The sequence below is a fragment of the Daucus carota genome, chromosome 2, assembly GCF_001625215.2.
Source record: "Daucus carota subsp. sativus chromosome 2, DH1 v3.0, whole genome shotgun sequence".
In the NCBI taxonomy this organism is placed as follows: Eukaryota; Viridiplantae; Streptophyta; class Magnoliopsida; order Apiales; family Apiaceae; genus Daucus; species Daucus carota.
The window spans coordinates 36,418,181-36,433,049 of record NC_030382.2 but is presented as its reverse complement, the minus strand read 5'-3'; the positions used below and the strand labels follow the sequence as shown (position 1 = coordinate 36,433,049).

The window sequence follows — 14,869 nt, the reverse complement described above, 5'->3', positions numbered from 1 at the left end:
CATGATCATAATTTAGACACTAGCGATTCTACATGTTTCTAATAGTTACTCCTAAATATATAGTGGTATTTGAAACGTGTGTAATAGATATTTATACTCTTCGGTCCCATTTTATACGAACTGTATACGTGTATTTTAATTTGTTCGATAAATATAATTTTATATAATATTTTTTTTATAAATTTTATTTTGTATAAAAAGTAAAGTTTAAATTTTTGTAAAAAAAATCACGAAAAGATATTATATAGAAATAACTCTTTTATATATTAAAAAAGCGGACAAAAAGTTATAAGATCATATAAAATATATTAAGATCATATAAAATGGGACGGAGGGAGTATAAAATTGGAAATGATCTTATGCATTACAGAACAGATGAAAAGAGTTTGACGAACATATATATAAACATGTTAGTAACATGGATAATATATGTGTGTTATGCATTACAGAACAGATGAAAAGAGTTTGACGAACATATATATAAACATGTTAGTAACATGGATAATATATGTGTGTTAGTAACACAAATTTAACAGAATAATAATAGTGGACGTAAAAATCATAATTATCTGATACTGTGACATCAATATATATGTGTAATTTAGAATCAAGTTATTCAACATTCTCTTTCACATTTAACATATTTATCAAGTATATGCTTGTTATAGAAGATGAAGGACCACTGATGATGAGTGATGAGAATTATGAGTGCTCCGGGGTTGACAGCTGCTAGTGCCCAGCCGTGTCTAGCTTTGGGTTCTCACATCCCTTTCAGTCTTTCACTTCAACAATACACTGCCTTTTGACAGCTTTCTTGCTTGCTTGATTTTGTCGTAAATCACTGTCTCTATCTAAAATCTTGAAGTCAATACTTTTATCAATATTCTCTTCTTAGTAGTTTATTTTTAAAATTAATAATATGTTGATTCAATATATCAAGTAGTTAAGAGCTTTTTGTAAATATAATTTCATAATATTTTTTTAATTTAAACTTTTATTTGAAAAAAAACAAATCAAAAACCGTCATAGAACTATATTTTATAGGAGTCTCAAAAGGTAAACAAGATGATGGGACGAAGGAAGTATATCTTTGTATTTTGTTATAATAAAAATATATGTATTTTATTTTCTTTTTCCACAATATATTCATTTAGTCATTTTATTTTAATTGAGAAAATAAATCAAATACAACATAATATATATGAGATAGATAATATTACATTACAATGATATTGAAATAATATTTTCCATAAAATAAATTTTCATGAGATAAATACTTATATATTACAATAATATCGAAATAAAAATAATTTTTTTTTTATATGTTAGATATACAATATAGGACATGATATTCAACTTCCGCTACAACATTAAAATCTTTCAAATGTAAAAGTAGTCCAGATCTTAAACATAAAGCACTCCACATCGCTTATCAACTTTTTCTCTCATCTTGTAAAAATTATTATATATTTTCATTCAAATAAAAATTATGATTTATTATTGATAAATAATTTTTTTAAACATTTTAAATATATTAAATATAATAATTTACAAAATTATTAGAAAAACCCATGCATCGCACGGGTTAGTATTTATTCGATAACTATACCAAAATAACAAAATTATGCTCTTTATGTTTGTTATACTATATGGATATAGTATATTATAGGATATGTAAAATTCCTCAACTCTAATGAGACATTATTGCTCCCTAAAATTTTAACTAACCTCATAATGTTGGTTATATTTGCTCAACCTCTCGAGATGTGTAGCAAGATTTTATATCATCTATGTATATTATAATTTTCAAATGTGTCCACGTCACAAAGTCCACGCAATCGTCTGTTAATCCACCCCGATTCCAAATAATCACTCAATAAGCCACATCATGCATTGTTCAAATTTGAAAAAAAGATAGATTAGTAGTTTTTTATCGGGTTAATTATCAAATTGGTCACTAAAGTGGGCTTAATGTATCAAGTTGGTCACTGAACTGAAAACGGTATCAAGATGGTCACTAAAGTCACCGTAAAACAATAAAAATATTATTTATAGAATTTTACACATCATTTTTAAATGTTACCACAACCAACTAAAAGGTTATGATTTCTACTCCCTCTGTCCCTCTCATTTCTTTACCGTTACTATTTTGGGATGTCCCTCTCATTTCTTTACGTTACTATAAATAGTAAATTTTTCCCATCATTACACCCACTATCTTCCCCTACTATCTCATATTTAACAATAAAAACTACTATTACACCCACTACTTTCCTCCACAATCTCAAATCTATTATTAAATATTGATAATATTGATAGGTCCCACCATTTTACCCACTTTTTATCTAACTTTGCTATTTTTTATACATTGTCTTGGTCTCCGTGTCTCCCTCCAATGTAAACAATTGAGGGGGACGGAGGGAGTAGTATTTATGATAATATATTTAGATTTTATCAAGTTTATTTTTTTATTATATAGTTATTTTCTTTGTTTTAATTAAAAATAATAAATAAACTTGAAAAAATCTAAATATATTATTATAAATACTATAAATCATAACCTTTCACTTGGTTGTGGTAACATTCAAGAATAATGTGTAAAACTCTATAAATAATATTTTTACTACTTGAACTCATATTTCGAGGTACTTGTTTGATATTTATGATGACTTTAGTGACCATCTTGATACCGTTTTCACTTCAGTGACCAATTTGATACATTAAGCTCACTTCAGTGACCAATTAAATAACTAATCCGTTTTTTATCCTCTGTTTTTTCCTTGATCACAACAATAAAACGTAACAACAAAATTTAGAGTTTTGATCGTATCGATCATAGTAATTCGTTCCAAAAGATTTTGAACCAAATTAGGTTGCATGGCCAATTGTAACATCAACAAAAATCATTCCGAATTTTCCAGAATCGAGGACGAACCCAAACTGATTCTGAACACAAAATACGGCTAGAAAAAGAGGAAGACTTGCAAAATATCCCGTATTAAAAGATCTTGGTTCCGTTGATTCATCACTTGATAATGATTATGTCTGTCGCAAGAGGGGACATCCAAAAAAAAAATTCTGATAGGTCAAGCGTGTGGACAGTGTTTTTGTGATTTGTTTGTGTTTGGTTTAATCCATTCTTATAAAACTTAATTTTTGTGTGTGTTAGTGATTGATATCAGAACATGGAGAATTGGTAAGCCTCCATCTGATAAAGAGAACCGGCATGTTGACAACGTATGCTGTCCTTCTGGGATTTGTTGAAGGAGGTTCATTTAGTTCGAGGAAATCAAACATACATCAAGGAAGTATGCATATGGATACGCCTAATATTGATTTTGTTGTACATTGTGTTTTATATGGTTTCCAGCTTCTAAAATCCAGCGCGATAGTTTGTCTGACTGAAAAAAAAGTAAACCAGAGCAAAACAACATCCATTCTGGTATATTTAATTTATCTTTATATCATTTGATAAACATTAGTCAAGTTTGTGTTATTATATGTTAATTTTTTTTTTAATTTTATGGATATTCTCATAGATGACATTGCGTTGAGAAGGTTGGGTAAACAAACTATAGTATCGTCTAAAGAACACAACAACATGATTTGAATAGTTTCACTGTACAAGAGCAATCGCCCAATACACCCTCGAGGATACTCTCAGTATTCCATAATTTAAAGAGAAGCGCGAGAGATACAAAATTGGGTATAATGATACATACTGTCATATTTTTTTGTTGGTTATAACTTAAATAATAAAGATAGGCCATCTTTGCATGACCTTAGACTAGTCGGTAGATTTTTTTTTATTGAACCTTTTCTTTTTAGGTCCACGGATTTTGTTTTTCTTTCAAGTGTTTTTTTCCAAAGATCAAGATTTTTTTATCTAAATTTTCATGGGACATAGCATGTCCCGTGGTTAGGTGAAAGATCTTCATGTCTAATAGAAGCTCTTTCTTTCGGTATTGTATTTTGGTAATATGAAAGTGTTATGACAAAATAATAGTGCACAATAATCGATAATTTATAGATAAAGGGAAGAGATACAAAATTGGTACAAAGATGCATAGTGTCATATTTTTTGTTCGTTATAACTTAAATAAAAGTGGGCCCCTGTTGCTTTTAAAAAACAGTGGACCCCTGTATTCACATTAATTTTCTCAATTCACAGTATCACGTCATTTTGTAACAAAATTTTGTACCCAATATCATTATTGTGATTTATTATCTCTATAAATGCACTCACAACTTGACAAATATTAAAAATAGTACTCCCTCCATCCCATTTTAAGTGTCTACTTTGCAAATTTCACACATCTTAAGAAACAATTAATGTGATGTTTTTATCATTATCTTCACACACCTATTCACCTTGGTTTTTATAAATATTAATTACGTATAGCATCACTCCTACTTAAATACCGTGTATTTGACCTTTTTTCACTTCAAATTATACTCCCTCCGTTTCAATTTACATGTCCACTTTCAAGAAAATTTTTTGTTTCAAATTACTTGTCCACTTCAACTTTCAATGCAAAATCATATTTCCAAAGTCAATTTTCCCCCACATATCTCTTATTTATATTTCCTAGATCAATCTCACACCACATATTATACTCATTTAATGCAATTAATTTGTGAACAACCACTTTTCTTAAACTGTGTGATTTTTTGAAAGTGGACATCTAATTTGAAACGGAGGGAGTACTATACATTCATATTCCCTACATTAATGCATTAATGAATTTAGGAAAGGCTTGTTGGTTGTATTTAATACTATATTGGAACTAGTAAAAAATTGCATGGGTTAAAGAGTATGACACATATTTTGGGAATTTTTTTTTTTGGCAAAGTGGACACTTAAAATGGGATGGAGGGAGTAGTGCTTATCTCATTTTTTTAAATGACGTGACTGATAAATGATTGATTTTAATTAAATAATTTATACGCATGGACTGAGTGCCATTAGTGGGAATTTACCAACTAAGATTTGGAAAAAAATTGAAAATATTTTTTGGAGTCTAGCATTTTCCTTAAAAATATGAATTAACCAACCAACATTTTTTAATCTAAAAATATTTACTAAATTGTTATTTTAAAAGATTTTTTTTCATTTATGAAATCTAAGTGCATTCAACTCGGACTTTAAAAAATTCATCAGATTATTAGGGTATTCAATTAGGATTTTAAATTAATATGGTAATATTCAATCATTATTTTAAATTATGCTTAAAAAACGATGGTATTGAATTACTCCCTCCGTTTCAAATTACATGTCCACTTTTAAAAAATCACATAATTTAAGAAAAGTGGATTGTGAGAAAAAAGATGTGTATTAAGTCATTAATTGAACATAATATGTGGTGTATAATATGTGGTGTATGGTTGATCTTGGAAATATTATATACTTATATATAATAAGCGTAAGGGAGATAATTTGGTCGCATGGTCCTATGATTCAAAAGCTTATCATCCGTTGGATCGTATATTGAACAAATAAGTACCGTTAGATTAAGACAAAATTAAATTATGTTATATAAGGAAACTGATATCTACATGTTTATAATTCTTTTTCTAAATCCAAAACAAATTCTGTCTTTCATGTGTTTTTGGTTTTTTTTAATCCAAAATAAATGTTTCCTACCAATTTTAATTGTAGAATCGTATAAATCGCACCGTCACAAAATTATTTTTATCTAATATATTTTAAAATAAATATGCCCGATTTATGTGAGGAACGAATACTAAAACGTTTTCTTAATCCAAAACAAATTCTACTATCTTATTGCATGTTTATGATTCATCTTCTTAGTTCAAAATAAATTGTGTTTATCAATTTTAATCTCGAACCATAAAAATTTTTAGAAAAATATTTGAATCACAGTATAATAATTCTAATATAAAATATATTTATAAATATAATCTAATAGGAGTTGGCGTCACATATTCTACTTAAAAAATTTTAAAATTTGATAGAAAGAATTTAATACTTTGGCATGATACATATAATTTTAATTTATTATTTATAAATTTAATTTTTCACACCATTTAAAATATATTTTAAAAATTTATAAATAATTAAAAAGCTCCCGTGCCTTGCACGGGCTATAAGCTAGTAAATTAGTAATATGTGAAGGAGAGTTGATTTTGGGACTATAAATTAACATTGAAAGTTGAAGTGAACAAGTATTTTGAAACAATTTTTTTTTCTAAGGTGGACATATATTTTGAAACGGAGGGAGGAGGATTATTTAAAATATATTAAAATCTGATAGTATTTAAATGGTGATGGAGTTTTTTGGACATTATAAAATGATGAATTATCTGCAACTGATCGGTGTATTTCAATTTATCAAATCCTAAATCCTCTATATCAACTATGCGACATTTATATAGAATCTGTATAAAATCAATATCACATAAAATCAGTGAGTATTGCTTGGTGCGCATAGTTGTGTACATAAAATTTGTATATAATGACATGACAATTGATGTGGAATATTTTAATTGGGGTGCTTGATGTGAATGCAGGAGGGCCCATTCCAACTAAAATCCAGCACATTATGCACAAAATTTTGTACACATTATGTGCATCATGCATTTTCCAAAATCAATTAAAATCCGGGTTTAATACAACCTTCCAAATTTAATTATTGGAGATACTCCCTCCGCCCTTTTTAGTTGTCACATTTCGATTTTTGTCGGTTAAATTGACTAAGTTTTGACCAAAGATTATAAGTCAATTTTTCATTATCTTAAAAAATTGAAAATTACATGTTAAAGTATATTAAAAATTATTTTCGATAACATATTTTTTTTATTTTATCTATTGATAAAACATTAATAAAATTCAGTCAAACTTTAGTCAATTTAACCGGTACAATGTGACAACTAAAATGAGACAGAGGGAGTGAGGGACTACTATATAGGCCGGAATTGGTCGGAGTGAAACATTAACCATCTCTCCCTGAAGTGCGCTTTCTTTGATTACAAACACTCTCCTTTTCAAAATGTCCCTCACAGAATTTGCCGTTCTGCTTGTGCTTATTGCAGCCTTTTGGCCGTTCCTCCGTCTCTGCAAAACCATCTTCCCCAAAACCTCAGACAGCCACCAAAAACCACCGCCTGGTCCTTCAGGCCTCCCTGTCATAGGCCATCTCCACATGCTAGGAAAACTCCCACACCAAACTCTCTACAAGCTGTCCCAAAAATACGGTCCCATAATGTCCCTCCGTCTCGGCTCCGTTCCCACTATTGTAGTCACCTCTCCAGGCGCCGCCGAGCTCTTTCTCAGAACCCATGATGCTGTTTTCGCCAGCCGGCCCAAGATGCAAGTTGCGGAGAACTTATGGTATGGCAGCAAAGGCATGATTTTTACAGAGTATGGGGCGTACTGGCGGAATGTCAGGAAGTTTTGCACACTGGAGCTTCTGAGTGCCTCGAAGATCGATTCCTTCGCGGGGCGGAGAAGGAAGGAGCTGGGGATGCTGGTGGAGTCACTCAGGAAATCTGCGGGGGCAGGGGAGGTGGTGGATGTTAGCGAAAAGGTGGCTCATCTGACAGTGGACATGACTTGTAAGATGTTGTTTGGGGAGATCATAAAGGACAAGTGTGAGTTGAATGAGATTATACACGAGATGGCAGAGATCATGGGAGCCTTCAACATTGCGGATTATGTGCCCCTTTTGGGGGCACTTGATCTCCAGGTCTTTCAAATCTTATACTGACATTTTTAGATGATTATACTGTATCTTGATCTTGATTGAAAACTATGCTAAAACAATTAAACTTTTCATATCTATTATCTCGGATTTTTTAGGGGTAATTATCAGTTAGGCCACTTGCCTCGTTCCAATGTATCAAGTGGATCACCGATACATTTCTGGTCTTATTTGCAGTACTCATTTCAAATTAAATTACATCTTGGTAAATTTTGCGAAGTTAGATCAAAATAAACGTTTTTTGTTAAATTATATGACATGAATATATGATTGGGGGTTAACGCTGAAGTAACTTGCGTAGAGGCACATAAATTAAGTACTAGGGAGTGATCTCTTCTGGATATTATTCAAGTTTAAAAACATGTAAATAATATGATCAGATATAATTATTGTTTTTTCAGGGATGGACTCGGCGAATCAGGGCAGCTAGCAAGGCAGTAGACAGAATCTTGGAAAATATTATTGATGATCATGAAGAAGATGCTAGTAAAGGCCACAACAAGCCTCATGGGGATTTTGTTGATATCATCCTATCTTTGAAAAACAGTGAAAGGAGCACTCATGAGCATTTGGCGCAAATCGTTGACAGAACAAATATCAAAGCAATCTTGCTGGACATGATTTTCGGATCCATAGATACCTCCCAAATTACAATTGAATGGATCATGTCAGAGCTTATGCGGAATCCAAGGGTGATGCAACATCTCCAAGCAGAAATCAGGAATGTGATATCAGATTGCGAATTTGTGGAAGAATCACATTTGTCAAAGCTGACCTACCTAGATATGGTAGTCAAGGAAGGCATGAGACTCCATCCAGCAGGACCACTGTTGGTTCATCATGAGTCTATGGAGGACATTATGATTGATGGCTATCACATACCGAAGCAATCCCGTATCATAGTCAATATCTGGGGCATGGCAAGAGATCCGAAGATTTGGTCTGCAAATGCTGAAGAATTTTGTCCTGAAAGATTTATGGACAGTAACATAGATCTTCGGGGGAAGAACTTTGAACTCATACCATTTGGTTCAGGACGAAGAGTTTGCCCAGGTATGTACCTGGGCCTGATAAATGTGAAACTGGTAGTAGCTCAATTGGTACACAGCTTCAACTGGGAGCTACCTTCTGGCATGTCTCCTGCTGAGTTGGATATGGATGAAATGTACGGTGCAACAGTGCCAAGAGCAAACCATCTGCTTGCTGTACCAACTCTTCGCTTTCCATAATTTCCATTTTATTTCAATCATGTTTGCTTTATCTGCTAAATTGAACTGTTAGACTTTCAAACTCTTCAGGAAAAATGTAATGACTAAAACAGCTTTGCACCAGCTGGTTTGTTTGTTTCATTTTTTTTCTTTTTTAATTTTATTTTATCAGCAGTCGAGTTTGATCATACATATGGTGCCGATATCAGCTATGCATAGGGTAAATGAAAGACTTGTCAGTTGTCCATACGAGGGTCCGATTATCCATATAGAGTAAATGAAAGACTTGTCCATACGAGGGTCCGATAATGCATATAGAGTAAATGAAAGTTAATTTCTTTGGGTGATTCCATATTGCAGCCCTTTGAGGTCTTGTTTCAAAGCTAATCAGTTTGAGAAAGCTTCCACATAGTTTTGAAATTTCATGGCATTGAGTCCAGGTATGCACTTGGGCCTCATAAATATAAAAGTTGTAGTAGCTCAGTTGGTTAAAGAGCTTCAATATATGGATGATATTTTCGGTTTGCCATAAAGAGCAAAACATCTGGTTGCTGTACCAAGTCTTCGCTTTCCATAAATTCTATATTGAAGATATACCGGTTATGCATGACTTTGACGTTAAAATTTGTTAAATTTAATGTTTTTCGTGTACCTGTGATTGTCAGGGCAAAACAAGATGTATGGAAATCTAAGTAGTATGTGTGTTCAACCAGGCAATCAAAGATAGCAAGTTGTATTTTATACTCAAAAGAAAGCATGTTGGTTCTTAGCAATCAAAACTACGTTTTTTGATTTAGCAAGTTCAGAGATGCATATAGATTTATCCTTAAATACTTCTTTCTCAAAATCTACACTCTTTATAAATAAGTAAAATTATGTGGAGTATCAAATACGAAAAATACCAAATTTTAGTTATCTAATATTTATTTTTATTTAATAATTATTATTATAATACTCCTCTTGAAAAGATTTTCATATTGGCCACGATTTTGTAAGATAAAATTCTAGAATTACACCCCCAACTAATAATACTTTGCCCGAGCTTTTAAATCAGACTTCTGCAGTTATAAGTCAGAAACTTGTACCGTTTGTGTAAAAAGTCAAGAAAACTTGTAAAAAGCTAAGAATACAACCTTTTGTGTGGCATGACTTTTACTTCTTTCCCAAACACTTTAATCACTTATAAATCTTAACTTGCTTTTAACTTCTATTTCACTTTTTTACTTTAAGCAAGAAACACTTATTTTAAACTCTGACAAACGGCCCCATAATATTGACGTTTTTTAAACCAAAATTAGAGCGGATTAATTAGATTCTATGTTTAAATGTACATTTAACTAGATTATTTTACAAATCATAGAGCATGGAAGTTTTTTTGCTAATTTTGGAGGTGTTGAATCCTGCATGTATCCAGAAGAACAGGTATTGATGGAGACTGACTGCAGTAACGGGAACGAGTGCCAAACTTTCAGTTATTTTTGGAAAATAGTGAATAATTCAGTGTCCTTAAGTCTATAAAGTTCGGCAACAGTACAGAGTAAGAGATTACTGTGTTTGTATATTTACATGTTTAATGTCACGGCTGCCAAACAGGCCACAGATGGATTGAAGTACCTATGATTTGCATTTTTCTCAAATAATACAGGTTTTCGTTTGCTACAAGTTCTGAATCATTCGTCAGTTTTAGCCAGCTGGTACTCTAGTAATCAGTTATTACTCAACTCTTATTAGTAAGAAGAGATCCATAATAATAAGAGGAGTCTGTTCCTGACAAATGATTGATGCAGTATACTATCAACGATTTTTTGAAGGCATTAAGCCTAAATTTATGATGCGAATGTAGGGGCCAATGTCATGATATTTGATTTTTACATGTGCCACTTAGATGTTTAAATGGAAGATATCAGAAAAAGGCAAAGACACTTGTAGTTATCGGAAAATTCTCGCGGAGAGAGCATGAAATGGTAGTTCAGTGTAATTCAATTTTTCGGTTCAGTTTCGACCCCGTATTTGCACACCCCTAACTCAAACTTTAGGGGAACTAGTTGCCTATATATAGAGTAGCTTTCACTTGATCTAATTAGAACTAAATATTTTAGTCACTTGTGCTATATTATATGAGTGAAATATTGCTCTGATTTTTCTAATGTGTTCTTATACCAGGCAATAAGCATAGTAATACTGTGAAGTCTCAGGTTATACATTTTTTTTTCAGATTTGCGATGCTTAACTTGCGGAATTTGGGATATTCAAAAGTTTTAGTAGTATACTTTGATCAGAAGGTGCACAAAAATTACTGTCAAGAAAGTACAATGGAACAAAGATCGATTTCTAATGCATTAGCTCTACTTGTTTTACTACTGTGTTGCTTGATAATATATGCCATCTATGATTTATGCCTGAAAGCCAAAATTCTCCGAGCAAAGCTTCGAAGGCAAGGAATTGATGGTCCTCGGCCTAGTCTTATTTTAGGGAATGTTCCTGATATACAAAAAATTGAGTCCAAGGAACTGGATTCGGATGCTTCAACTTCCAACTTGAATGAGCCCCTGTCACTAGACTGTCGTTCGGTACTGCTTCCACATATCAGTCAGTGGACCAACCAATATGGTATGTATATTATCGACTCTCGTCTGATTCGGAACAAACATTTTTCCTTGAATATTTGCTGCTAGGTTTCTAGAGCTTCCTCACCATTGCTTCTACAGATGCTAAATAATAATATCAATGGCAGGAAAAACCTTCTCTTTTGCACTGGGAAACATACAAATTTTGTATATAGGAGACAGTGAATTGGTAAAAGAGATAAGCCTTTGCAGATCATTAGACCTGGGGAAGCCATCTTACTTGCAGAAGGACCGAGGCCCTCTATTGGGCAAGGGTCTTCTCACAACGAATAAGGAGGTTTGGACTCATCAGAGAAAAACCATTGCTCCTACTCTTTACGTTGACAAAGTTAAGGTACTTGAATTAAAATTTAATACGCTAAACTAGGAGTCCTGAGCTTACAATCTGTGTTCAAGAGTTAAGACAGCTTAATTGTAATTTCAGGGAAAGCAGCCGTAGTGCTTGTGTTTTAAATGTATCCTCACATCATATTGATAACTTAATCATTTCAGGACATGCTCAGTATAGCACTTGAATCTGGTAACACCCTTGTGAAAGCATGGGAGAAACTAGTTGAAACTGAGGGTGGCATTGCAGATATAAGAGTTGACGATGATGTGAAGAATTTCATGTCAAGTATATTTTCCAGAGTCATGTTTGGCAGATATGATATTGCAGAAAAAGGCTTGTTTTCCAAGTGTCGGGATCTCATGGAAGCTTCTGCCTCACCAGACGAACCCAATGGCCGTCCTTTCTATAGGTGAGACCACCACAGAATTACAATTTTTTCTTCCAATGCTGCATTATATAGATGTTTTATGCAAGAACTTCTTTTAGATGGAGTTCAGATGTTAAACATCCATACTTTCGATTCTTCAGATTTTATCCCACCAAAATAAATAGAGAACGATGGAGACTAGAAAAGGAGATATACCGGACTATCCTAGAAATGACAAAGAAATGTGGTGTGAGTGAGGCTAAAAGCATGATACACACTCTTGTGGACGGCTCTAAGCATGGAAAACTTGGGCCATCTACACCTCAACAATTTGTAGTTGATAACTGCAAGGAACTCTGTGTTGTATCATTGTTTGTTCCTGGTACCACTGCAATCTGGGGTCTAATGTTATTGGCATTGCATCCTGAATGGCAAGATCGTGCTCGTGCTGAGATATTGGAAGTTTGTGGGGGACAAATTCCAGATACCGAAAGGCTCAGCAAAATGGGAGTAGTATGTCCCTTTCTACAATTTTCTGAATTTTATGATTTGCTCCTCCTAAAGCAATGGGCATAAATTACACTAAAAGCCTAAAATGACAGTAAATGGAGTCTTTGATGATTATAAGCACGAACATATAGGACGCTGCCATATATTGATGTATAGTAATTTTTAACTTATACCTTTAATAAATTGAATAATCTGAGCCCTAATGATTTGTAAATGCTCACAGCTCAATAAAGCTCTCATTAAGGACGGTAGGATTCGACATGTCTAATTTATTAGCTTTGAGGCTTTATTGCTTTAATGGATATACATCAGGGACCTCATTTATGCCATGCCAATATAAAGTCTTGTTTTATTTGCTGCAGCTCAAAATGATCATCCAGGAGATATTGAGGCTGTATCCAGGGGTAGGATTCATATCCCGGGAGGCACTAGCCGATGTCCATATTGGGAAGAAGTTGTGCCTTCCAAAAGGAGTCAACATTTGGATATGGGCAGCAGCTCTGCACCGAGATCCTCAGCACTGGGGTTCAGATGCTCTCAAGTTCAACCCAGAGAGATTTGCTAATGGGGTCGCAGGAGCCTGTAAAATCCCACAGGCTTATATACCATTTGGCTTTGGGCCACGAACATGTCCGGGAAGGAACCTGGCCATGATGGAGCTCAAAATTTTGTTTGCGCTGCTCTTGTCAAAATTCTCATTCTCTCTCTCGCCTAATTATCAACATGTTCCTAGGTTTGGTGTACTTGTAGAGCCCAAATATGGAGTCAATCTCCTTGTTCAGAAGCTGTGATATCTCTAAACATACTTCAACCCATGCCCGGCTGCCACCAACTGTATACTTAGCTTACATAGGTATTTCCGGGATGGTGCCTGTGTTTGACAGCAATGTAAAATATAGCTGTTCAGATATCCTGAACACTAAAATAAAGTGTCCCAACTCCCAAGTACTCCTTGCTGGTTTCACTGTAAATTGTAAGAATGTGCTTGTTCTTGACTGAAATGCCCAAAGTTTTACATCAACCTAATGTACATAGTCAATTAACGATCAGTATTGCTTGACTACTGTCTATCAGTCCTTGATGATGATAGTAAACTGCCCTTCAATTTTGGTGAACTCGGGTTAATAGATGATTATATTTTAAACGGTAAACTGAAAGCTCGTTTATGTTACAGTAGTGAATTGCAGCGTGATGACGAAACCATCCAAACCGGCCGCACCGCATCACAAAACGCAGTTTTTAAATTTTGTGGTGTAGGTTGAATTTTTCACGAACCGCTCGGTGCGGGTTGCGATTTGACATATTACTAATACGGTTCAAACCACACCACAATATAATGACATATCCAAATATACTAGTTCAAATAATAGTTAATTATTATTCTATAAACCTAGCATTACTAACATACCAAATTTTTGTAAAACGATTATACTAATATAACATATCTCTTACTAATCATTATTATTATATTTATATTTTTGTTTAGGGTAAATTATCAAGTTGGTCACTGAAGTGGGTTTAATGTATCAAGTTGGCCACTGAACTCAAAACGGTATCAAGATGGTCACTAAAGTCACTATAAATATCAAACAAGTACCTTGAAATATGAGTTCAAATAGTAAAAATATTATTTATAAAATTTTACACATTATTTTTAAATGTTAACACAACCAACTAAAAGGTTATGACTTCTAGTATTTAAAATAATATATTTATATTTTATCAAGTTTATTTATTATTTATATTTTATTATATAGTTATTTTTTTGTTTTAATTAAAAATAAATAATAAATAAACTTGATAAAATCTAAATATATTATCATAAATATTAGAAGTCATAAGTTTTTACTTGGTTTTGATAACATTCAAAAATAATGTACAAAACTTTATAAATAATATTTTTACTGCTTGAACTTATATTTCAAGGTACTTTATGGCCACTTCAGTGACCATCTTGATACCGTTTTGAGTTCAGTGACCAATTTGATACATTAAGCCCACTTCAGTGACCGACTTGATAATTAACCTTTTTTGTTTATATTTTTTAATAATTCATGTAGCTATGAAATGATAAAATCATATAAATCTATCGTAAAATATGTTTG

The 14,869-nt window shown here is 32.8% G+C and overlaps 2 protein-coding genes across 3 annotated transcripts; both read left to right on the top strand.

Moving 5' to 3' along the window:
• Positions 1 to 6,968: 6,968 nt before the first annotated feature.
• LOC108208149 (cytochrome P450 CYP736A12) lies at positions 6,969 to 9,119 on the top strand. Its single transcript, XM_017378645.2, has 2 exons — positions 6,969 to 7,706; positions 8,123 to 9,119. The coding sequence occupies exons 1-2, from the start codon at positions 7,011 to 7,013 to the stop codon at positions 8,948 to 8,950; spliced, it is 1,524 nt and encodes a 507-aa protein (XP_017234134.1). The 5' UTR covers positions 6,969 to 7,010; the 3' UTR covers positions 8,951 to 9,119.
• A 1,690-nt stretch (positions 9,120 to 10,809) lies between these two features.
• LOC108208805 (cytochrome P450 714C2-like) lies at positions 10,810 to 13,785 on the top strand. Of its 2 annotated transcripts, XM_017379346.2 has the most exons (6): positions 10,810 to 10,893; positions 11,145 to 11,539; positions 11,664 to 11,890; positions 12,049 to 12,296; positions 12,416 to 12,767; positions 13,127 to 13,649. In XM_017379346.2, exons 2-6 carry the CDS (start codon positions 11,152 to 11,154, stop codon positions 13,553 to 13,555), a joined length of 1,644 nt encoding a protein of 547 aa, XP_017234835.1. In that variant the 5' UTR covers positions 10,810 to 10,893; positions 11,145 to 11,151; the 3' UTR covers positions 13,556 to 13,649. The 2 variants fall into 2 exon arrangements, with proteins under 2 accessions (XP_017234835.1, XP_017234837.1); XM_017379348.2 differs by lacking the exon at positions 10,810 to 10,893 and having other exon boundaries at positions 11,012 to 11,539; positions 13,127 to 13,785.
• The last annotated feature ends 1,084 nt before the right edge of the window (positions 13,786 to 14,869 follow it).

Excerpts from the sequence above, each read along its gene's own strand:
- LOC108208149 (XM_017378645.2), top strand. The coding sequence starts at position 7,011 with ATGTCCCTCACAGAATTTGCCGTTCTGCTTGTGCTTATTGCAGCCTTT. Across the intron at positions 7,707-8,122 it reads TGGGGGCACTTGATCTCCAG|GGATGGACTCGGCGAATCAG; the intron begins GTCTTTCAAATC and ends TTGTTTTTTCAG.
- LOC108208805 (XM_017379348.2), top strand. The coding sequence starts at position 11,152 with ATGCTTAACTTGCGGAATTTGGGATATTCAAAAGTTTTAGTAGTATAC. Across the intron at positions 11,540-11,663 it reads TCAGTGGACCAACCAATATG|GAAAAACCTTCTCTTTTGCA; the intron begins GTATGTATATTA and ends TATCAATGGCAG. Across the intron at positions 12,768-13,126 it reads GGCTCAGCAAAATGGGAGTA|CTCAAAATGATCATCCAGGA; the intron begins GTATGTCCCTTT and ends TATTTGCTGCAG.